At 44.0% G+C, this 25,088-nt stretch overlaps 1 protein-coding gene and 1 pseudogene across 2 annotated transcripts; both read right to left on the bottom strand.

The window, feature by feature from the left end:
* Window positions 1-5: 5 nt before the first annotated feature.
* Window positions 6-2,190, bottom strand: LOC139412416 (adenine phosphoribosyltransferase-like; annotated as a pseudogene).
* Window positions 1,165-25,015, bottom strand: LOC139411387 (galactosamine (N-acetyl)-6-sulfatase). 2 transcript variants are annotated; one of them, XM_071157684.1, is made up of 14 exons: window positions 24,863-25,015; window positions 24,410-24,533; window positions 21,354-21,428; window positions 21,170-21,272; window positions 20,929-21,072; window positions 20,215-20,281; window positions 19,421-19,548; window positions 18,176-18,315; window positions 17,826-17,929; window positions 14,083-14,219; window positions 13,429-13,531; window positions 7,783-7,904; window positions 3,424-3,541; window positions 1,165-2,808 (listed from the first exon to the last, which is right to left on the bottom strand). In XM_071157684.1, the coding sequence occupies exons 1-14, from the start codon at window positions 24,977-24,979 to the stop codon at window positions 2,722-2,724; spliced, it is 1,569 nt and encodes a 522-aa protein (XP_071013785.1). In that variant the 5' UTR covers window positions 24,980-25,015; the 3' UTR covers window positions 1,165-2,721. The 2 variants fall into 2 exon arrangements, 1 of the variants encoding a protein (XP_071013785.1); XR_011634595.1 differs by having other exon boundaries at window positions 2,371-2,808; window positions 7,783-7,885.
* Between the last annotated feature and the right edge of the window lie 73 nt (window positions 25,016-25,088).

Genomic DNA, 25,088 nt, shown 5'->3' on the forward strand with positions numbered 1-25,088 from the left:
TGACCTCAATACTGCACCAGGGAGAAGAGGATATTTGGCTTCAGCTTTTCAACCCCACTGAGCTCAATGACCACCATGCAGCCCATTACCTCTGCATTCTGTTTCTTCATGAGCTCACAGGCAGCATACAGGGTTCCTGACAGAGTTACTGAGTAATATGGAGGCATTATCATTGACACTGGCCTCGAAACAAAGACGGGTAATGCCAATGAAACACGGTTCCCTTAAATCAATATATTTTTATGTCATACTGTCCACTCATTTGAACAAAATACACCCAATGAACAGTGAAATGCCTCACCTCCAGTGGCTAGTAAATCATTAAGCACTTTCTGTTCTGGAGCCACTGCATCCTCCTGGATTTTAACCTCAGTCTGAGGAATATTAATTGAAAAGGGGAAAAAATGGTAGGGTCCAATACATATGTACTTTTCATAGGCTTGGAGCTGTGATATGAAAGGACAAAGGTGTAGGAGGTAATACAGCGGTCATCACCAGCCAATTTCACCTCTCCATACTCCAGATTGTGTGCCACAGACAGTGTAGGCCCTGGGAGCTTTCCCATCTTCCGGACCAGCACAAATCCCACTCCTAACCTCTGGGCTAGAAGGGATCCGAAGAGAAACCCCTGAGCAGCCAGACATACAGGACATAGATCACACTGTTAGAACACAGTGACAATCCATGGTGTTGAAGGAAATATGTGGTTATATGACAGCTGCAGTTGTAACCTTCAAAGAGCTCATTATTGCCTAATTCCCAGACAGCGAACGAATTGGGGAGCTGCATGGTGTCCTCAGTGACACATGCTCCAGTCCCATTGCCTCTCATGTCAACGTTCCACAGGCGCTGCATATGACTGGGTGACATGGGCTGCTTATATACAGGCAGCCCAATTCTGATATTTTTTCCCCACCAATTGGTCATTTGATTATTTCACATCAGATCTTTCTCAGATCTGATTGACCAAATTGGGCTGCCTGTCGTAAAAACACAGCCATGGGGACTCGCCATCAATCAGTGCTACTTGGGGATGCGTCTGCCTCACGTTCTTCAAAAAGATCGATGACTGCCGTCAGTGCACCCGGGTTTTTGAGAATTGGACAGATGTCTCTGTGTGACAGACACAAACATATTCACAGCTGTTGAAATAAACAATCTAACTAGCATCCCTTAGAATATATATTTTACATCGAGCCTGTCAACATAGCTAGCTACTACAAAATAGTATTACAAGAATGCATGTTCTTTAGAATAGAGCGCTAGCATTGCGAAGATGGCTAGCTAGGTAACACAGCACATAAATGTAGCGCTAGCTAGCTAATCTTATTGCGGTAATCTATAATTCACTGCCTACCTGAAAAGTATTCATTTGCTTGGGAAATCAGGAAAATGTTTTGTGACATTCTTATTTTGCTTCTCTCGTGTGCACTGCCATTGCTAACTGTGCGTTAGCTGCCTGTTGACTCGTGTGTGGTGTGGATCTTGAGGCAAAAAGTCAGATGCCTGTTGGTGTCGTGACAAAATCCGGGTCGTCACTAGTTACCACAGCCACAAATCAAATGTTAAACTTAACCCTAACTACACTGCCAACCGCATGCTTAACCTTAATTTAAGACCAAAAAGCTAATTTCATGAATTTTTACGACATAGTCCCTTGACCTTGTAGATGTGCTATCTAGTGGAAACCCCAAATCAGTGATGTTCGTTGACTTCGACACATCGATTGGATTTCCACTAGATTCGACAGCCACAAAGTCAGAATTGGCTGCCAATATCGTAAAGATCTGACAACAAAAATGTGCTTTTGGGTCGTAATTTAAGGTTAGACATACGGTTAGCAGTGTGGCTAAGGTTTAAAATTAAATGTTCAAAAGATACATTGTAGAAATAGGCTGGGTTTAGCCATAATTTAATTATTATTAATTAGAATAATTCCTCTCATAATAGTGAGAGGAATGTCGAGGCATCACCCAAGTAGGTGCTTCACAGAGTGGAAGAGGAGAATTCCAGTGGCTATTTGACTCAGGCTGGTTCACAGACTTGCCCTGTACAAGATCAACAGCAAACTCCATCACCATCATTTACCATCCTCTGACCAGTTCCATCCTCTCAAACCATGAACTGACCCTCTCCATCTGCAGAGTATGCAGCATTCAAAGACTTGGACTCTATTGGTTGACCTGTCATGATATATTGCTTGTTTATTTATGAAGCTCTTTGAGATTTATATTATAAAAAGCGCTCAAAGTTTAATAAATTAATATTATTACGACTGACTGTGGAAGCAAGTGACGACCCATCGGTTGACACAGAAATCTTTGATCTGTCACACACTAAAAACCATCTCATAAGAGATGAAAGACAAAGTAGGATAAAATGTTTTTATTCCAGTTGGAGAAAAAAAAAAGGTTTTGCCCTATTTCAATAAGTCTTAAACAATAGTGCATAAGTAAGTAAAGAGAGAAAAACATCTACATAGATGGCATCATAAAAAAAAGCAGTTGCAAATCAGCTTCATTCTATTAATAATCATATGGAACCCAGACAGCATTCATCCCATTGTTTATGTCCTTCATTCAAACCATATGCTGTTCTGTTTCAACATTCCAAGTTAAAAGCTAATAGACATTCAAGTTGAATTCCTGAAAATGGCTCTTCATCAAGGCAGCATCTTCGCTGACATCCTCCCTTTTCCCAGGGTGGCTCTGAAACAGATAGCTAGTGCGGCCAGTCACACTTCCAGGGCTGTGACTTGGGTGCTTTAAGGCATTTTCCTAACTTTTCACATCCTGGAGGGGCCCAGTTCTGTTAGTGAAAGAACCCACAGAAAACATTCTTATACATTCATTCACCTGAGCTGAACATGATTTACATTATGTTCTCCAAGGAAACCACATGGGGGAGCTGATGCTACACATCTCACATTGATGTACAAACAGTGCTTTAGCAATGAGCATACACAGCAATGTTTCTTTTTAGCTGTTTTGTAAAAAACAAAACCAATGAGACAAACACTCCCTAATTTTTCCAAAAGCAGCTAAAGTCCACAAAACAGTTGCTGGGACAAAAGGTCCAAGAATCACACTGCTGTGTTTTTCCAAAATAACAATAAGAGAGTCTATTATTTTACAAACAAAGGGAAAGAAAATAACTCTGGTAAACAAATCTGAAATTGTGTCCACGACGTTACTGAAAGAATTCAGCGTTATAAAAGATAGAGGAAATGAGAAAAGGTGTCACTACAGTAAGCACTTCCTCAATTTATTTTCTAAAATAATTTTCTTTGAGAAAGAACACAGAGATGTTAACACCGAAAACAAAAGCCACAGAACAATAATATGAAATAAAATGTATCATGTGAAACAAGTTTTAAAAATATGATACATGGGGAATGGACATTCTGTGAAATATTGATCTTACCATGACAGCCATGTCACACATATTGAGCTGGGGCACACCTGGTACCAGACCCTTCTTATGCTTCTCTACCACTGCTGTGATCCGACTCAGTGCATCCTGGTACTCCTTAGTCACAGCACTGCAGAGAAACACACAGACGTAAGTAGTTGTGCAAAACACTCACCACACATACAAACATAACAGTCAGGCAATATTGGCATATGGCCACAACATCTAGAATTACAACAGCACAGTAAAGGCATGCACACACACTAACACACACAGATTCACCTAAAATGTCTGAACAAATGCACGAGGCTCTCCAATTAGAGCGTGGTCAAGGACAAACACTCCGGTTTTCACTTTCTTCCACACACACCACACCAATGGCGTGGTTATACAATTTAACACAGAGAATAGATGTCGGTCACAGCATATAGACAGATGACAGAAGGTCACTGCTCACACAAATGCACATTCATACACAAAACACAGTAGGCCTACAATATAGACCCGTGTAAAACAATCTCTGTATGATTAGTAAAACATTTTTTCAGAAATCGGTTTCATAAATCTGCAGCTTAGTCTGTGCTGTGCAGCCTAAAATGACTATCTATTATCATTGTATGACACCTGCCTGCCTTTAAACAACTGATATAATCCATAGCGAATGTACACTAATGACTGAAACGCTAGTTTAAAGCCGACAAGCTTAACTCATTCGAGAGCCTTTTGATAGCAAACACACCTACCAATTCATGCACAAGCGTATACACGCACACACACACACTGCCCCTTCGGGGCTGCCCTCAGCAGGATGGGCCATGTTTCCCATCCCCTGTCTCTCAATTATTCTTGTTGGACACGGCGGAGCACCTCTGTGCATTATTCTATTCAGTGTGTAAAACGCAGAGGCCCTGAAGTGTTTCAAAGGAACACTGCTCTGTCTGCTCTCAATAGGACCTGTAGGGTTAATGGGCTCTGTGTGTTTGGGGGGAGTGGGCGGTTGGTGGCGCGACACGTGGATAGACAAATATCACCAGTGCAATTACACCCATAATACAGTCGCAAGCAGCACCTGTGCCAGCTCCATCCCCCCAGCCCCTCCCCAAAGCCAGCTCTCTGATTGGCCCCTGGGGAGGGTGTGCGCGTGTGCGAGGTGAAGTGTCAATTAGTATAATAACCCCAGGTCCTGTCCGGCTCACCCCCCCCAGTCCCCCCCTCCCAGAGGGCAGTGGGGCTTCCGCCACACAATATCACCTGCTCCCCCCCTCCCTCAGCCTGTGCTAGTCCTATATTCACACCCTCTGCTCTCCCACCTTCACTACTCTACTGCTCCAGTGTTCCCCCACCCCAACTCATACTTTAGGTCCTTAACAAGGCCATGGCGGTCTAAACTTACCATCTGCTCTCCGCCTTGGCTTGCTGGTTATTTTTTATGGTTGTGTGGTGACGCAATACTGTGCAATGACTCAGAATCACAACATACCACGGCCTTGATCATATCTTTAATGAGTAAAGGTTTCTATAGAAACAAGTGTTTCATTTCAGACAAAATTTTACTATGTATGTATTTGAAATCACAAATTCTGCTTCATGGACCAAAGACAATATCTTGATCAAAATGAAGATTTCATTACCATCCTATCTGTTTCTCTGCTCTGTATTGATCACTGTGATTCGTTTTCAGATAACTTCTGAAGCTGCTTTATCTCACTAAATATTAGAACCATACATCAGAGCCAGACCAAACGCAGTCTGCAACACAGGCGGCTGGTGGCACCTTAATTGGGGAGAACGGGCAAATAGTTATGGCTGGAACGGAATCATGGAATGGTATCAAACATGGTGGTTTCCATGTGTTTGATTCCATTCCATTTACTCCATTCCAGCCATTGTTATGAGCCGTTCCCCCTCTCAGCAGCTTCGTGTGGTGTGCAAAGTGTACACTCAGCCCTTTTTGAGTTAAGACTATTCTTTGTCTATGCATTGAGCACCCTAACCCTAAAAATATATAGATAAAAACATGTTTTTTTATTTCTCTCCTCCCTCTCCACAAATAAAGAAAACTCCAGTCAGCACAGCCTCATTATCATTACTAGAACCCTTAGCTCACTGGTGTTAAATAAAAAACTGGAATAATAATAATAATAACGCTGCATGCAAATGAACTCTTTTGATTTATAATGCATGACACCCAGGGGGAAGGCGGCATTGCTCAGGTGTGTCACTACACTCTGATTAGTGATTCATAACCCCACTGGTAGAGCGAACCCACACACACACACAGGCAGGCATCAAGCAGAGGGAATTGAAGAGACAATCAAATACCTCAGCCCTTTCTCCTCCTCCTGTGGAAATTGAGCAATTCGGGTGAAGACTATTGATTGGGGGCTGAAGTGGTTGTCGGCAGCAGATGAGGCCAGAGTGTGCAGGGCTGCCTGCTACATTAGCCCGAGGCAGGCTGGGACTTAAGTGCTCAGCACAGGGTGACGAGGGCCCAGGGGAAGTGAGCCGGAGCAGCAGGAGGCAGGGTTAAGTCCAGTCCCACTGGGACACAGGCAGGGAGAACTGGGCTGTCTTACTATACACTGGACCCAGTCAGCCACACCTTCCCACTGATCTACTAACCACAGGAGTCATCTACCACACCAATAGAAGAGGACCAATAAGAACAATTATGTGCTCATGTACAGTCTGAAAATTCACTGACAATCGGGAAAATAAATGTTTTTTCTAAATGTCTCACAGCGGTAGAATGCTGATCTCTGTGTGCTTGTGATGGTCTTGTTATTGTACATCAATGAGAAACACAAAATATTAAATATCCTAACTCCGAAATGAATGGAAAAGCATCTTCTGTATTCCCCTGGATTCCTGCAGCAGGTCTCTCTCTAGTGAGTGTGTCCATGTATCCTAAGAGGCTGGGACAGTGGAGCGACTGCCTGGGCAGCGTGTGTTACTGCTGTAGTATCAGCCTGCCACACAACTGAAGGTATGTGTGCAGACAGGCCCTACATCATCTTAAGTGGCTCTTTAGGTGCAGACAGAGATTAATGATGGCCAGCCGGTCCAGCTGGGTGCCCAAGGAGCACATGGCCAGCAACCTGCCTGACACACAGACAGGAGAGAGGGAAACAGAGAGAGGGAGGAGGTGGGAGGGAGGGCAGTGGGGGTGGAGGGTGGCTGGGTATCATTACTGGGGCTGGAGAGATGGGGCTGGAATATTGTGACCTCACAGACCACCCCAATGACCCCCACCCACTTGGAGAGGGGAGAGGGGACGCAGGGTCCTCTCTCCAGGTGCCAAACCAGCTCCTCCTCTCCAGAAGTCTGGGACACGACCAAATAAACGCTTCAACGCATTCAACAAAACACTGCTATAGATTTTTCTGTTTTTAATTATGCGGAATGAATAGAAGAGAGCCGAGATGAGATGGGCTGATCAAAAACAACATGAATGTTTAATTATTCCATCTCCCTTCAAGTGAAAAAAGGAGTGTGGGAGAGATTAGGAGGAGAGAGTGATAAAGTGAGAGAGGAAGAGAGAGAGAGAGAGAAAGAGAGAGAGAGATAGATGGTAAGGGAGGGAGCCAGCCAGAGGGTGTGAAACAGCCTGGGGGACAGGAGCTAATCCGACTGAAGAAAACATTAAGGAGAATGAAGACGGATCAGAGAGAAAGCTAGATAATAGGAAATTGTATTCCCTCATCAAATCATTATGAAAGCTATATGAATGTGTGTCACGCTTTTGTTCATCTATGAGTGTCTTTGCCGATAAAAAAGTGAAGTAAAAAAGAATAATGCCTCTTTTGTACTCAAGGCCATTTTTGTCCACATTTTTACACCATCATTACCATCACTATTCTAAATAAAAACTAACGCAACACCCAACTGTTTTTTTTTTTACACAATTTTAACTATAGATACGGGGTCATGTTCGAATGAACACAAAAGTCCATTAAACAGCACTCTCGATTTATACAAGAACAATTTGTCTTGCAATTTTAACTTCTGGCAGTGGGTCTGAGGCGAGAAAGCGAGCTTTAAAGAGCTATTTGCAATCACAAAGAATAGCGTTTAATCAGCCAGTCTGGGGCTGCACAGATCAATCTTCAGTCCACACCGCGCCTCTTTCCCACAACTGGATCAGTATTGACCCTATAGATCCTGTCCACCAACATCCCACAACCCCCTCCTCCTCCTCCTCCTCTGCTCTTGTCTTCTCTTATTTAACCAGAGGCCTGCTGTTTGCTGAGCGTTGTGGAGATTGGCTGGCCAACACCAAGCCCAGTCTATATTTCCCTTGCCTTTCACTTTACATTCAGTACAATCGAACAGTACACCAGGGAATCTTTGTTTGTTTTAGTGAGCACTCACCTGATAGGGTATTTCTCCCCGGGGTCCCGCCCCAGGTGGAAGATGAGTGGCTGCATGGTGTGTTCCTGTTGGGTGTGGGTGGTCACGCCTGCCACCTCTTGTCCTGGACAGAAGTTAATGCCCTGTTAGAGTGGACACACAAACATACACAATATATCTTTAGCTCCTAAACGCCCACTTTATAGAGGACAATGGAGACTGTGGTGGTAACAGATAACCTACTTCAACTGACCCTGAGAAAGTGCCCTTGAAAAGAAAATGCAATTAAAAAGACAAAATGGATGGCAAGATGCATCGTGCTGTCAATGATGTCCACCTACAGACCGACCCAATCACTGCACACCTGACCCTGATGTCGTCTCTCTGTTTGAAGATATGGAGGAATCTGTGCAAGGGAGCTGAGTGTAGATGTGTACAGTACATGGTGTATAGTGTGTGTGACTATATCTGTTTAGTATATAGTATCACGTTGACAGGTTTGAGGTGAGGAAGACGTGTTCTCTCTGCCCTGGGGCTACGGTATGCCTGTGACTGTTACCTACAGTTGAAGTCGGATGTTTACATACACCTGAGCCAAATACATTTAAACTCAGTTTTTCACAATTCCTAACATTTAATCCTAGTACAAATTCCTTGTCTTAGGTCAGTTAGGATCACCACTTTTTTTTAAGAATGTGAAATGTCAGAATAATAGTAGAGAGAATTATTTATTTCAGCTTGTATTTCTTTCATCACATTCCCAGTGGGTCAGAAGTTTACACACACTCAATTAATATTTGGTAGCATTGCCTTTAAAATGTTTAACTTGGGTCAAAGGTTTTGGGTAGCCTTCCTCAAGCTTCCCACAATAAGTGGGGTGCATTTTGGCCCATTCCTACTGACAGAGCTGGTGTAACTAAGTCAGGTTTGTAGGCATCCTTGCACACACACGCTTTTTCAATTCTGCCCACAAATGTTCAATAGGATTGAGGTCAGGGCTTTGATGGCCACTCCAATACCTTGACTTTGTTGTCCTTAAGCCATTTTGCCACAACTTTGGAAGTATGCTTGGGGTCATTGTCCATTTGGAAGACCCATTTGCGACCAAGCTTTTACTTCACTGATGTCTTGAGATGTTGTTTCAATATATCCACATAATTTTCTCCTCCTCATGATCCCATCTACACTGCTCCAAAAAATAAAGCTTACACTAAAATAATACATCCTAGATCTGAATGAATGAAATATTCTTATTAAATACTTTTTTCTTTACATAGTTGAATGTGCTGACAACAAAAATCACACAAAAATTATCAATGGAAATCAAATTTATCAACCCATGGAGGTCTGGATTTGGAGTCACACTCAAAATTAAAATGGAAAACCACACTACAGGCTGATCCAACTTTGATGTAATGTCCTTAAAACAAGTCAAAATGAGGCTCAGTAGTGTGTGTGGCCTCCACGTGCCTGTATGACCTCCCTACAACGCCTGGGCATGCTCCTGATGAGGTGGTGGATGGTCTCCTGAGGGATCTCCTCCCAGACCTGGACTAAAGCATCCGCCAACTCCTGGACAGTCTGTTGTGCAACGTGGCGTTGGTGGATGGAGCGAGACATGATGTCCCAGATGTGCTCAATTGGATTCAGGTCTGGGGAACGGGCGGGCCAGTCCATAGCATCAATGCCTTCCTCTTGCAGGAACTGCTGACACACTCCAGCCACACGAGGTCTAGCATTGTCTTGCATTAGGAGGAACCCAGGGCCAACCGCTCCAGCATATGGTCTCACAAGGGGTCTGAGGATCTCATCTCGGTACCTAATGGCAGTCAGGCTACCTCTGGCGAGCACATGGAGGGCTGTGCGGCCCCCCAAAGAAATGCCACCCCACACCATGACTGACCCACCGCCAAACCGGTCATGCTGGAGGATGTTGCAGGCAGCAGAACGTTCTCCACGGCGTCGGTCACATGTGCTCAGTGTGAACCTGCTTTCATCTGTGAAGAGCATAGGGCGCCAGTGGTGAATTTGCCAATCTTGGTGTTCTCTGGCACATGCCAAACGTCCTGCACGGTGTTGGGCTGTAAGCACAAGCCCCACCTGTGGACGTCAGGCCCTCATACCACCCTCATGGAGTCTGTGCAGACACATGCACATTTGTGGCCTGCTGGAGGTCATTTTGCAGGGCTCTGGCAGTGCTCCTCCTGCTCCTCCTTGCACAAAGGTGGAGGTAGCAGTCCTGCTGTTGGGTTGTTGCCCTCCTACGGTCTCCTCCACGTCTCCTGATGTACTGGCCTGTCTCCAGGTAGCGCCTCCATGCTCTGGACACTATGCCTACAGACACAGCAAACCTTCTTGCCACAGCTCGCATTGATGTGCCATCCTGGATGAGCTGCACTACCTGAGCCACTTGTGTGGCTCAGGTAGACTCCGTCTCATGCTACCACTAGAGTGAAAGCACCGCCAGCATTCAAAAGTGACCAAAACATCAGCCAGGAAGCATAGGAACTGAGAAGTGGTCTGTGGTCACCACCAGCAGAACCACTCCTTTATTGGGGGTGTCTTGCTAATTGCCTATAATTTCCACCTATTGTCTATTCCATTTGCACAACAGCATGTTAAATTTAGTGTCAATCAGTGTGTCTTCCTAAGTGGACAGTTTGATTTCACAGAAGTGTGATTGACTTGGAATTACATTGTGTTGTTTGTGTTCCCTTTATTTTTTTGAGCAGTGTATTTTGTGAAGTACACCAGTCCCTCCTGCAGCAAAGTACCCCCACAACATGATGCTGCCACCCCCGTGCTTCACGGTTGGGATGGTGTTCTTCGGCTTGCAAGCGTCCCCCTTTCTCCTCCAAACATAACAATTGTCATTAGGGCCAAACAGTTCCATTGTTGTTTCATCAGACCAGAGGACATTTCCCCTAAAAGTACCATCTTTGTTCCAATGTGTAGTTGCAAACCGTAGTCTGGCTTTTTTATGGAGGTTTTGGAGCAGTGGTTTCTTCCTTGCTGAGCGGCCTTTCAGGTTATGTCGATATAGGACTCGTTTTACTGTGGATATACAGTTGAAGTCGGAAGTTTACATACACTTAGGTTGGAGTCATTAAAACTCATTTTTCAATCACACAAATGTCTTGTTTACAAACTATAGTTTTGGCAAGTCAGTTAGGACATCTACTTTGTGCATCACACAAGTCATTTTTCCAACTTGTAATTCACTGCATCACAATTCCAGTGGGTCCAGCATCTTCACAAGGTCCTTTGCTGTTGTTCTGGGATTGATTTGCACTTTTCGCACCAAAGTGCGTTCATCTCTAGGAGACAGAACGCGTCTGCTTCCTGAGCGGTATGATGGCTGTGTGGTTCCATGGTGTTTATACTTGGGTACTATTGTTTGTACAGATGAATGTGGTACCTTTAGGCGTTTGGATATTGCTCCCAAGGATGAACCAGACTTGTGGAGGTCACAATTCTTTTTCTGAGGTCTTAGCTGATTTCTTTTGATTTTCCCATAATGTCAAGCAAAGAGGCACAGAGTTTAAAGGTAGGCCTTGAAATACATCCACAGGTACACCTCCAATTGACTCAAATGATGTCAATTAGCCTATCAGAAGCTTCTAAAGCCATGACATCATTTTCTGGAATTTTCCAAGCTGTTTAAAGGCACAGTCAACTTGACTCCAACCTAAGTGTATGTAAACTTCCGACTTCAACTGTATGTGGCTACTCTATCTGCCAGTCAGAATGTGGGGCCATGGCCTGTTACAATTGTCCTGCCGACCCCCAAAAGTGTGCAGGCTTGCTCCCCTATTGCCCCCCCCCCCCCCCCCCTCTGGGGTAGCAGCCTGGCTCTGACAGAGGCTGATTGAGTCACAGCCCCCTTCAGACCCCCTGGGGAGACCTCTCAGGTGCCCTTGTGAGCAACACGACTAATATTGAGAGAGCACTCATCTGTAAGGCACTCTACCGACTCCCCTCTGGGACCACAAGCAGCCTCGCTCAAAGGAGCACAGGCACGAGCACACACACACACACACACCTCACTTCAGTACACTGCATAGCGCACTATGATCCAGACTTGCCTACATAGTGTCCTGAAGCAGTCTCTGTGCATTGGTCTTAGAAATGTAAAAGAGCCTAAATCCCCTAGAACTGTGAGAAAGCCCTTATAATCTGTATCCAAGAAAAAGACACAGCAGAACTCCATATCTCTCATGGTATTAAGATAGCAGATCGTACAGCAATGTTCTTTTAAAGATGGAGTAAAGTAGCCAGCATTATAAGATGAGGGGAGGAATCAAGGGACATAAAATGGAATGCAAAAGTAGAATTTTGGTTTCATATTTTCCACAAAGAAAAATATGATATAAAGAGTCATATTAAAATGTATGCTACCCACCAAAGACCAGGCCGAGCAAATAACATCAGACACAGACCGTTCCCATTCCCAACACATACCTCACATACCTTACCACACCATCCAACAAGAGTTGATGAAATCCACTTAACCCTGTGAAATGTCTAATTTTGCACATCACCAAATCTCTTGGATTTTACCAGAAAAATCACAGTAGAGCTCATGGCTATTAAGCCATAATTGAATATCAAGTTCAGAAAGACACACCATCCCTGTTTTATTTTTTACTTCACATAAATAGTAAATGCGCAACATTACTTACAACTGGTGAGAAAATAGTAAGCTTGAATGATGGATCAACGTTTCAGCACAATATTCAGACCCATTTAAAACCGCTTGAAATAAACAGTGGTTTTTCTGTGTGATGGATGCTCTCGGGTGAGATGTGAAGGTCTAGGGTCATTGTAAAGCTCTGAATGCATGCTGCCCATTCTGGTGAAGAACCGACACATTAACTCTCAGAGTCACAGCTTTGGAGACCCAGAGCCTCCCCATCTTTTGCTCGCAGACACACACATTCATGGACACACGCACACATACCAATCGATAGGCAACACACAGGCAATCAGACGCCATTATTTGTGAAGTTCCACTCCAGTTCACATGAGCTGATAAAGGAGGCTGCTATTGATTCAGCGGCCCTCTAGGAGAGAGCAATTTAAGCAACCGATGGGGCATAATGCAAACTTGCACCTTTGAAACAGAGGTTTCTGAGGGAGAGGAGCAGGACATATTTTAAAGGGTGCCTCGAGAAGGAGAGAACACATTCTTACTTCTCAGGGCACAGGAGGGGAGAGCAGGATACTCAGCAGGAGGGGAGAGTAGGATACTCAGCAGGAGGGGAGAGCAGGATACTCAGCAGGAGGGGAGAGCAGGATACTCAGCAGGAGGGGAGAGCAGGATACTCAGCAGGAGGGGAGAGCAGGATACTCAGCAGGAGGGGAGAGCAGGATACTCAGCAGGAGGGGAGAACGCTCCACCAGCGACAGCCAGTGCTGATTAATGATAGTACTTTGGTGAAGTGGGGTGTCCTCATTAATATTCATTAGCCACTGATGTACACAACAGCCACTTGATGAGCTGTTTTCAAGATAACACTGACTACCAAATGTGTGTTTTTATAGAGCACTGTGGATGGCTTGCTGAGGATGTGGGGATGAAAGAGAGAGAGAGACAGAGAGATAATCTACAGTCAGAGAGAGAGCGAGAGAGCGAAATACACAATACAGTCACTAAGAGGGACTCACCCGGTTAAACTCCTCCCACGAGTTGCTCCACGTCCAATAGTGGGCCTTGTAAGGCCCAACCCTGACTGCCATCATCTCATTGCCGCGGTAATAGAAGATGGGCCTGTTGGGTGTGAAATGGGATTGGTGACTGCTGGATTCCTGTGATAAGCAGCAGCCCTCTCTCAGCTCCAGAACCCCCCTCCCCCTGTGCTGCAGTGCCTGGCCCTCCCTCGCAGGCTCGCACCCCACCACCACGCTGCCATGGCTCATCCCATTATGTGCTTGGTTGGTCACCTTATCCACCAGGGTGGTCCCTCTCCCTGGGCACCAGCCAGCAGCCTCCTTACAGGGGGCACCGCCGCCGCTGCTCTCCCAAAGCCTACATCCGCCCGCCCATCTTACAGCAGGGGCACAAACTCCCAAAGTACCGTGACCAGCAGAGGGCATAGCTGACCTCACAGCCAAATCCTAACTTCAGACTTGCATGTGATGAAACTCTTATTGAGTAGTCCATGATTTTGCTGGTCAAAAGTTCAAGTTATGTGTACCGACCAAGTTAGGAGGGCAAGTATACAAACAGTATACAGAACACATCATATTCATCACCTTATCTTACATGAATGAATCCCTCTGACAGGGCCATTTAAGCCTCTTTCAGCTGCGAGTTCTAACCTGTTGATGAGTGTGTTGTTATGGAGGACAGGGCTGAGGTCCAGTCCATCTATGAGCCTGTCATCTGGAACACTGAGGCCTGCCACAGACAGACTGGTGCTGAACAGATCCATCACAGTCCCCAGCTGTTGGCTCACCTGGAGATGGGAGAAAGAGTCCTTGTATTGAACCGTAACACATTGGAATTCAAATCCAGATAGAATCACATTGTCTATGGGTGCTGACATGAAAGTTTAACAGCGATTGTTGCAGGAAGTTAGATGGCTTGCATGGGCATCCATACGTACCAGATCGATGCACAAACTGATAAATTTAATTACAAATACTAAAACTTTGTTCCCCAAATTACAACACTTTATTTGCTTTAATCAATTAATATCCTGTCAAAATGCTTGAGCGTATCCTCCAAAGATGTGGTGAGTGTCCATGTCAGGACCGTGAACAGCGAAACGCGGCAGCCTTGTGAAGCGCAGTGATCAGAGCAAGGCTGGGGAGCAGAGAGAACTTCTCAGAGCAGAGTGATTCACACTACTGGGAGGCTGTGATACACCAGAAGCCTGCAGAGACACCAAGGGATCCCTCTCCATGCATGAAACCCAACACGACAGCACAATGGCCAACAGTGTGCACGCGCCCCCTATGAAAGCCCACCATTTCAGCGTATTGGGTGGAGTGGAGGTGGGGGGGGGGGGGTGAGTCCTGATGATGCATTTCTTCAGTCTCCTCTATAATCTGCGCTCGCAGGTTTATTATAAACCTCACAAACGCCTCTGTAAATTAGGAGAAAAGGGGGAGTGAGGAGAAAGAGAGAAGATGAGGCCCGGGCTAGCGCTAGCTATTTTATCTCCCTTCCACAGTCCCTGTGAAAAGCTTTATTTTATTTATAAACTTTGAACTATTTTCAGATAAAACGCAATTTTTTCACTGTCATCCTTGATCTTCCATTCCATTCTCTCCTGAGCAGCCCTTTGAGGGAGACGGCACGCTCACAATCAGATAGTGCTATCAGCCCAGAGCAGCTGCGCCGCCATGCTCCTATCAGCTGCCTGCACACACTACCAAAATGAATTCCTTTTTCTCCCGCAGCCACTGCACCAGCCAGAAAGGGCCCCGCAACACATTCCGTTATCTGCACTCTCACGCTTAACACACACACAATGTTAAAAAAAAACAAGAGAAATCAAAAAGGATAATTAATGAAGTTGACTACCAGGTAGCACAGACAACCCTAAATCCTCAACCAAAAAAAAAGCTATCCATTTTTTTTTTTAAGTCTAAATAGTTGAGACACCATTTCATTATCTCCCATTTATTTCCATTTACACTTTTCTCTCCATTCTGTACATTTCTTTCTGTATTTACTCTTTTTGTCAGCCTTTTGTCTGTGTGGTTCTTGGTTAAACCCTGGTGGTAGTTATCTGACGTGGCAGACCTGCTATCCCCGTCTAACGCACTCAGGCTCCGTGTCTCCCAGCTGATAAACACAACAAAAGGGATTGTGACAGTGGCAGCAGCAGCAGCAGCGTTGGGGGAAAAGCCCTCCCTTTCCCCCTCCATCCCAGCCAGCCTCATCCCAATGCGGCCCCTCAGTCACCAGGGGAATGTGAACCTGTGCCCGGCTCCCGCCGTCAACCTCATCTCTCACATTCCAACACATCTCCCAAAACTCTCTCTGTCCCTCAATATTAATAACAACTAACACTTTCATTAGTGCTACGTGCCGTACAGTCACGATGGCATGCTAGATTTATCTACACACGGATTAACTTTTTTTGTTACTTTAATCTATCAAATCACTGTGCAATACTGTGCACTGGCGTTCACACGGATTGTAGTAATCGAGTCCTCTTCCTCTGTCGAAGATTATTTTAATGAGTGTGAGAATGTTAGAAGATAACTTTACCTAGCCTAAACTGAAACTGGACAAACCAAACCTATGACTCCTATCAGTGTGTCAGCTTCGTCAATGACGAGTTGATATGATATATGTATAACAGCTGCAGTTTTTAACCTGAAAACACGAAACGATTTAGAGTAGGCCTTGTTAATGTTTGCTGGTCCCCGTACCAACAATCCACCTAATAAAAGCGATGTGGCACGTGTGGCCGTTCATTATGCACAGCGTTTATGTTCGGGGCTTATGAAACTTTTCAATGTGCCGACGAACAGAAAGATTTCAGCACCGCACAAAGCAACAGAGAGGGAAATCATCTCTTTGGCCATCCTCCCCAACAGCAGGGAGATGAAACGAAACCCATACAACAAAGCTGCTTTGTCAAAGGAGCTAGTCCCATGTATTCCTGCCCAATCCACAGAATAAAGCCACAGATGGCTTTCGGCAGGGTTCCCCAACTGGCGGCCCGGCCCGCGGGCCAAATGTATTATTATATATTGTTTTATTGTTGAACATAAAAAGACTAAAAAAAACAAACAAATCAGCTCCAAGTGATTTTTAATTTTGGAAATCTATAGAGTATTCCCACGCACAATAGAGAGATGTATGAGATCGTATACAAAATGTAAGCAAGGTTTGAAATTATTATGTTTTAGTCAAATATTATATCTGTTTGGGCTTCTTGCGGTCAATTTGCCGTCTAGAAATGATTTGTAATTATGTTCCGGCCCCCTGACCATCCTCTCAAGACAAAATCGTCCTGCGGCTGAATCTAGTCGATGATCCCTGTTCATCAGCATAACAGCGGTGCCTCATTCACAATACTCTGTTCTCAGAAGTGTTTCATCTGCAGTAATTTCTCTAGTTAACCCACCAGCAGGTGCTACAGACAAACGTACATAGATAGAGGTTGGGCTGTCATGGCACTGCACCAGCACACCAAAGACCCTGCATACAAAACTCTCCCTACCTCCCTGGCACTGCCATCTTTTCCAGAAGCAACCCTGTAGAGCACTGCAACGGGTGCACCCTTCCCTCTCTTCTCCCAACCACCCCTTTACTTTTTTTCCTGTCCTTTATCCTGTGCGCCTGGCATATTCAGATACAGAAGCCCTCATTACAGCTCAATCCAACCTCAGCAAACACACAAACAGATTAGCCGCTTAAGATGCTCCCAATCCCCCTCTCCCTCGCCACTCTGCAGCGCTATCAGGCCACAGCACACCCCTCCGATATGAGCCGGGGGCAGGGCTTACTTCAGCCTACAGACTGCTTCCTCCGCTCGCTCCTCCAGAAAAAATCCCTCTGCGCCACAGCCCCGTGTCACAGCTGCCCCTAATACAATTAAAAGTCATTTGCAGAACGCACAGGCTTAGCGGATCAGGGGGAAAGTCTTCCTCACAGGCTCACAGAGGAGGAAGACAGGAAAGGGAGGGGGGGTAAGAAGATGAACCTTGCCACCTCAAAAAAGTATTTGACAAAAGTCCACACACATACACACCCACACGCGCGGACACCCACACATTCAAACAAACAAAAAATGGTTTGTTTGTGTTTGCAATGCCAGCACCTGAGGAGAGATGAGCTGTGATGATGTTGAGGACATTGATACACAATCGAAAGAAAGAACTACAATGATATGAGAGACGATTACTGAAATGACTAATTGCAATTACTTTCTAATGTGGTACCTGCTTGAAAACCCAGCTGCTTACAGACATATAGCAATTCAGTGTCTCACAGCTGTGTGTAAATACCAGGAGATGTTCCCCAACTCCAGACAAGTAGAACACCTAGAACCTGGAGATGTTCCAGACAGGTAGAACAGAGAGAAAGAGAGAGTTCTCACCGTGCCTGCTGGGATGTGTCCAGGCCACCAGGCGATGGCAGGTTCCCTCATTCCACCCTCAAACGTAGTTTCTTTCCCACAGAGAAACGGGCCGTTACTGCCACCTCAGGGGACAGAAACACATCACTCACACGCTAAGCACCATGATAAAAGAGATTACTAAAACAACTTACTTTAAACACAACTGAAAGGAGCCCCAAACAAAGAAAATACCCACACATACTACTCATAGACATAAGAGTACATTACTCACATCTATCCATACAGGCATGTATACAAGAACTGTAAGAAAGAAGCATGGAATTGCATTTGTTGGTATCATGAGTTGAGAGATGTTGTGCAGATCTTACTCTGCTTGGGGCCAGACATCACTGCGGCCCCGTTGTCCGAGGTGAAGAACACAAAGGTGTCCTTGTCGATGCCCAGAGCACGCAGCCAGGCCAGTATCTGTCCAACACTGTAGTCCAGCTCCATCACTGCATCACCGTACCTGCAGTACGCACACAAGTCATTCAAACTACAGTATCTCAGGAACTTCAAATGCACAATCCCAACTCACCATAGACAGACACAGACAGACAGACTGACAGGTATGTGTAGGCACTAGGGCTAGGCAAACCCAGCAACCAAGCTACATTATTCTAGAAAACAAGGAGGTAAATTAGGTATTTACTAAAAATCATTTGATATTTAGCAACAAGAGTTTTCACACAAAAAACATGGACTAAAAGCCTGTTGGAAAAAAATGGAAAAGCATTCCATCTCAGTGTGAGCCACCTATCCCAGGCACCTGGCTAACACTTTTCATCTCTGATCCATTTCTCTGTCAACAAAAACCTCATTTGGCATTCTGAAGAAATGCCTGCTTAGTGAGGCCTGAGTATTCACCGAGACTGAGAGGAATACTAAGTGACCTGAGCCCAGACGAGCAGCACATCCCTTAACCCTCACCACTACCACAGAGGGGCAAATGGGTGTGAAAAATCTACATTTAATTGACAATATCCTCAGAGCAGGAAACAGGTTCTCTCTTCTCTTCATTATTACAATATTTTTCTCATTTCGATGTTGAATCTTCATGTTGATACTGTGATTCTGTTCTTCCAAGTGGCATCTAATTCCGCTCACGTTTCCAGGTGTGAGATGAGAGATTGATTACCAAGTAGAATACGCAGTGGCTCATGCTAATGACTTTCCCCACCCCGTAAAACTGCTGTAGGCACAGCTCATCCACTTCACACATTCACAAAGCCCCTAAATCAATGGCCTAAGTCCCAGAGATTCAAGCAGAGTTTTAAAACAACAAGCCAGTTTGGTAAACATTGTACAAAAACAGAAATACTGTACCGGGGTAGAAAATCGTCAAGAGAAATGTACTAATTAGGTCCTATAATAGCCAGATCAACAAAGCCAGCAATGATACAGGTTAATAACCAAGAGAGTGTCCAAACTCTCTGCTCTGGGAGAAACTCTCCATGATTTGTCAGCAACACATCACATGTCTCTATGTAAGACTTTGCAGCCAAGTGTCATTTTCTAGATATGGCTTTATTATTGACATTTTATGATTGTAGCTTCAAGTGTTGTGATCGTACCGCCCCCTCTGGCTCTTCCCCAGGAACCGTTTTGAAGCGTAGACCGGAGCATGCGTAGCATCTGCTGCCCAGTAGAGAAAAAATGGCCGCTGGGCCATGTTTTGGTGAAATATGAAGTCAAGGCCCTCCTGGAAGGAAAGAAATTAGATTATAGTCTGCTATCAGACCAGACACCATCCAGGAAAATTCACTACAAAACTGACAGAGAACAGTAGTGTAATGGGAAGATTTAAGATGAATAAAGTTCATATTCAGTGAAAAGTAATTAACACAATGCTTAGCATATTATCATTTTTCCCTTTATATAATACACATGATTTCCAGTGTTCTATTTGGGACACTAATTTGTGTATGGGTTGATGGGTCACTAGACTTGATAGTGAATGTTATGGATTGTTCTCATATCTGTTCATGGTGATTGGCACCAGACTAGAGGTACAAGGACAGAAGATATGGATTGTCATTATATTCTGACACTGTGCGATTCTGTAGCAGCTGATGTTGTGACTTCCTACCTGCCTCTCGGTGTTTACAGAACATTGGTGCTGTGAGATTAGAATATAAAGGGCAGGTAGGGCATGCTTAGAGAAGGGCATGCTTAGAGAAGGCCAGTTAGACATTTTCTCCGCTTCTGTGCTGGAGTCGTCTCCCTGTGGTAACTGGTAATTCAATTGGATTGATTTTGACTGACTTTATCAATGACTGGTCTCCTTTTCCTTCACCTGGAAATTCCTACAACAAGTAGTATTTGTAAGGAAGAACTGGGACAGACGTCTGCCACGCAATCACTTTACCTCCAAGTAGATTTGTGTAAGGTTAGATTCCCCAGTTTTCTTATCGATCCCAAACTCCTCATAGTATCTAGAAAAACAAATGTAGTTCATTAGTTTCCGTGTCATCTACATAAGTACAATAGTTATTAGTTATCAATAGGACTCATACACAACACTATTTAATAAACAATCCGTTTTATTCCAAAAACCCAGCAGCAGACTTTGAGAAGTCCGTCCTCCCAGGCTGTGATTAGAGGGAAGTTTAGAGAAGCAGATTTGAGAAGTCTCTGAAGAGCAGGGGAACTGTTATGAGATAGTACTGAAGCGTGGAACAGTAGACGCAGCAGCGCCCGCCGTCTCTCTCATGCTCGGGCTGTTCCAGGTGTCCTCACACACCGCCAACGCAACCTGCCGTCTCCTGGGTGCGTGTGTGTGCGTCTGTCCAGGCTCAGGCACGCTATGCTGATTAAACCCACGGCTAAGCGCAAAAAGCGCCCGCCTGCTAGCGCCAATGACCCCGAATACACATATGGCTGTTTTGGGGAAAACAAATGGGCGGAAAATGGAATACACAAGCGCAGCTGGTACAGAGAAGAGTAAAAAAAACTATCCTCATTCAGAGGAGCAGCCAGCCGAGCCAAACACTGAAAGAGTCCGGGAGAGAGGATTTTTATGTTTTCTGTTCTGTGTGAGTGAGTGAGAGTAGGAGTGTGTGCAGGGTGTGTGTATGTATACCTTCCCACCATCTGAGAGTTGTTATAGACCGGGACATTAGGCCTGTCGCTGCTGTTGTAGGGACCGAAGTGGCAGTTTGGAGCACCAAACCATTCATCAAAACCATGCTCCAGAGGTAGGTGGTGAGCTCTGTGGCCAAGATGCCTTAGGCCAGGACAAATGATGGGGGAAGGAGAAACACAGAATTAGAATTGTCACTATTGTTACCACTTCAAATTAGATCAAAATTAATGGTGCCCACCACTTGCCGATGATCTTGTTGACGTAACCCTTCTTCTTCAGTATCTGTGGTAATAGAATTTCATCCCTTGAGATCCCTCCTACTATCTCTTGGGGTGTGTAGGCTGCAAAGGTCAGGGGTTACATTAATTTGTGTGGCAAAGCAGCAAGGAAAATATAACTCAAAAGAGAGAGTTAGAGCTCACCATTCCTGGCATGGGCATTGGTGGTATAGAATCCATTCCTAACTGGTAATCGTCCTGTCAGAAGTGAAGCTCTGGCTAAGGAGTATTGGATAAGAGACATCAAAATCATGTTTTGATAAACAATTTAAATGATCAGCTGAATGCGGAGTTAAAGTGGGAGAGGCTGCATGTGATTTTACATAAAGTTCCACAGTATATAACTAGTTAGATCCAGGTTAAGCAAGCATTTTATCGAGAAGCAGTGTGGCTTGGCAGGGTCGTGTTTCGGAAAACAGATGGCTCTCGACCTTCGCCTCTCCCGAGTACGTACGGGAGTTGCAGCGATGGTATAAGACTATCACTACCAATTGGATATCACGAAATCGGGGAGAAAAAAGGGGGTAAAAAATGTAATAATAAAGAAATAAAGGGAAAAAAATAACAAAAAGACTAATAAATAAAAAAGTATGTGCAAAGCTGTCATCAAAGCAAAGGGTGGCTAGTTTTAAGAATCTAAAATATATTTTGATTTGTTTAATACTTTTTTGGTTACTACATGATTCCATATGTGTTATTTCATAGTTTTAATGTCTTCACTATTATTCTACGATGTAGAAAATAGTAAAAATTAAGAAAAACACTTGAATGAGTAGGTGTGTCCAAACTTTTGACTGGTACTGTATGTATGAACCAAGTTGAGCTTTGCATTTGGGTTTTGCGTCAGGCTATATTTTCAAATAAAAATATATACACTACCGTTCAAAAGTTTAGGGTCACTTAGAATTGTTTTTTTTTTTTTTTTTAAAGCTAATTTTTCATCCATTAAAATAACATAACATTGATCAGAAATGCAGTGTAGACATTGTTAATGTTGTAAATGACTATTGCAGCTGGAAACAGCAAATTTTTAATTGAAAATCTACATTGGTGTACAGAGGCCCATTATCAGCAACCATCACTCCTGTGTTCCAATGGCACATTGTGTTAACTAATCCAAACTGATCCTTTTAAAAAGGCTAATAGATCATTAGAAAACCCTTTTGCAGTTATGTTAACACAGCTGAAAACTGTTGTCCTGATTAACGAAGCAATAAAACTAGCCTTCTTTAGACTAGTTGAGTATCTGGAGCATCAGCATTTGTGGGTTTGATTACAGGCTCATAATGGCCAGAAACAAAGACCATTCTTCTAAAACTCGTCAGTCTATTATTGTTTTGAGAAATGAAGGCTATTCCATGCGAGAAATTGCCAAGAAACTGAAGATCTCGTACAACGCTGTGTACTTCACCCTTCATGGAACAGCGCAAACTGGCTCTAACCAGAATAGAGAGAGGAGCGGGAGGCCCCGGTGCACAACTGAGAAAGAGGACAAGTACAATTGAGTGTCTAGTTTTAGAAACAGACACCTCACAAGTCCTCAACTAGCAGCTTCATTAAATAGTACCCGCAAAACACCAGTCTCAACGTCAACAGTGAAGAGGCAACTCCGGGATGCTGGCCTTCTAGGCAGAGTTCCTCTGTCCAGTGTCTGTGTTCTTTTGCCCATCTTAATCTTTTCTTTTTATTGGCCAGTCTGAGATATGGCTTTTTCTTTGCAACTCTGCCTAGAAGGCCAGCATCCCGGAGTCGCATCTTCACTGTTGATGATGAGACTGGTGTTTTGCGGGTACTATTTAATAAAGCTGCCAGTTGAGGACTTGTGAGGCGTCTGTTTCTCAAACTAGACACTCAATTGTACTTGCCTCTTGCTCAGTTGTGCACCGGAGCCTCCCACTCGTCTTTCCATTCTGTTTAGAGCCTGTGTACGCTGCTATGTGAAGGGTGAAGTACACAGCGTTGTACGAGATCTTCAGTTTCTTGGCAATTTCTCGCATGGAATAGCCTTCATTTCTCAGAACAATAATAGACTGACGAGTTTCAGAAGAAAGATATTTGTTTCTGGCCATTATGAGCCTGTAATCGAACCCACAAATGCTGATGCTCCAGATATTCAACTAGTCTAAAGAAGGTCAGTTTTATTGCTTCTTTAATCAGGACAACAGTTTTCAGCTCTGCTAACATAATTGCAAAAGGGTTTTCTAATGATCAAATAGCCTTTTAAAATGAATAACATGGATTAGCTAACACAATGTGCCATTGGAACACAGGAGTGATGGTTGCTGATAATGGGCCTCTGTATGCCTATGTAGATATTCCATTAAAAATCAGCCATTTCCAGCTACAATAGTCATTTACAACATTAACAATGTCTACACTGCATTTCTGATCAATTTGATGTTATTTTAATGGACAAAAAATATGCTTTTCTTTAAAAAAAAACAAACAAGGACATTTCTAAGTGACCCCAAACTTTTGAACGGTAGTGTATATGGGAGCTCACCCTGGATATTGTGATTAAGCCACGTACCATTTCAGTATATGATTACACTTCTAATTAACATTCAGTGGCTGAATCCTCTAATACCCTCTCCGTGGCGTTAATTCAAATAGCCAGGTATGATGCAGTTGGCTTCCTTCAGGCACTCACATCACACACACATATGAGATAAGCAATTGATTAGGTCTTATTTGCTTAAATATTAATTAGAAAAAAGAAAAGGGTCGACCTATTTTGCATAACACGTTTATTCAAATTCCCAAATTAGGTATAATTAGCATATTTCAATAGTGTATTATCCCTATTAGCATAATGAGTCTTCTCCCCTCTATCACCCAGACACACACAGCTTAGGCTTCTGATGTATGCGTCACATTGTTTCAAAAGGCTTTTGAAGGATGCCTGCACCTACCACCAACCACTCACCAAATCCCACTTAATCACAGTGACGTTACCATCACTGCAACTATTCCTCTTCAATGACAATCACAATATTATTGAATTGTCATCATTGATTGTTGCACTGACAGTCAGGTTCTTATGCATGTGGTGCCAATTCCTATCCAGAATTGGTACCACACTAGCTATTCAGACTTTGAATCCCTTATGTCTTTATAATCAGTGTAATATGTTTTTTATATCTATGAATTGAAGAATTGGGACATTAATAAAGTATGAAATGTATGTAGCTGACACTCACATGGAGAGCAGAGGGGGTTAGCTGTGTAGAAGTTGGGGAACAGCATCCCCTGGGCAGCCATGGAGTCAAGGTTTGGGGTCTCCTTGGAGGGCTGGCCAAACACTCCCAAATCTCCCCAGCCCATCTAAAAACATTAGAGGAACAAGCTGTCAAATGTTAGTGGATCATTATGCTATGATAAGCAGCCTTTACATTAGAACACAACATCTCAAATAGAGTTGCAGATAAATGGTTACCATTTCCTGACAGAGACCAAATATAAAGCATATTTTGGCATGCTGTGTATTATTGTATGTCAATATATTTCAAGTATACGTGGTATATAATCAGAGAGGACACATCCAGTCATGTCAGCATTCCATTAGAGTAATCATGCTACAGGTTTTCGAGATCCCCCAAATCTCATCCCCCAAAAGTAACACTCCCCAAACTAAAAATGCATCAACATCTTACGTCATCCATAAGAATGATGATAATGTTCGGAGTCGACTTGTTTGAAGGAGTATCTGCCCAAAAACAACATATTAAACTACAAAACAATATCAAAGTTTGAATTAGACAGACATCCATTGCAGAAAGCAAGACTAAGAAAGCGATGAGGAAGTATCACATGATAACACATTCAGGAAGCACATGACGATTTCTCATTGTTTGCTTTCACGAGCTTTTTTAGCGCAAC

Source organism: Oncorhynchus clarkii, chromosome 6, assembly GCF_045791955.1.
Source record: "Oncorhynchus clarkii lewisi isolate Uvic-CL-2024 chromosome 6, UVic_Ocla_1.0, whole genome shotgun sequence".
NCBI classification, from domain to species: Eukaryota; Metazoa; Chordata; class Actinopteri; order Salmoniformes; family Salmonidae; genus Oncorhynchus; species Oncorhynchus clarkii.

What these genes read in the sequence shown, in the direction of transcription:
- LOC139411387 (XM_071157684.1), bottom strand. Translation starts at nt 24,979, where the DNA reads ATGGATGTCTGTCTAATTCAAACTTTGATATTGTTTTGTAGTTTAATA. An exon ending in TCATCATTCTTATGGATGAC is followed by an intron (nt 24,534 to 24,862) that starts GTAAGATGTTGA and finishes TAATGTTTTTAG; the next exon opens with ATGGGCTGGGGAGATTTGGG. An exon ending in AACAACACACTCATCAACAG is followed by an intron (nt 13,532 to 14,082) that starts GTTAGAACTCGC and finishes CACACCCAACAG; the next exon opens with GCCCATCTTCTATTACCGCG.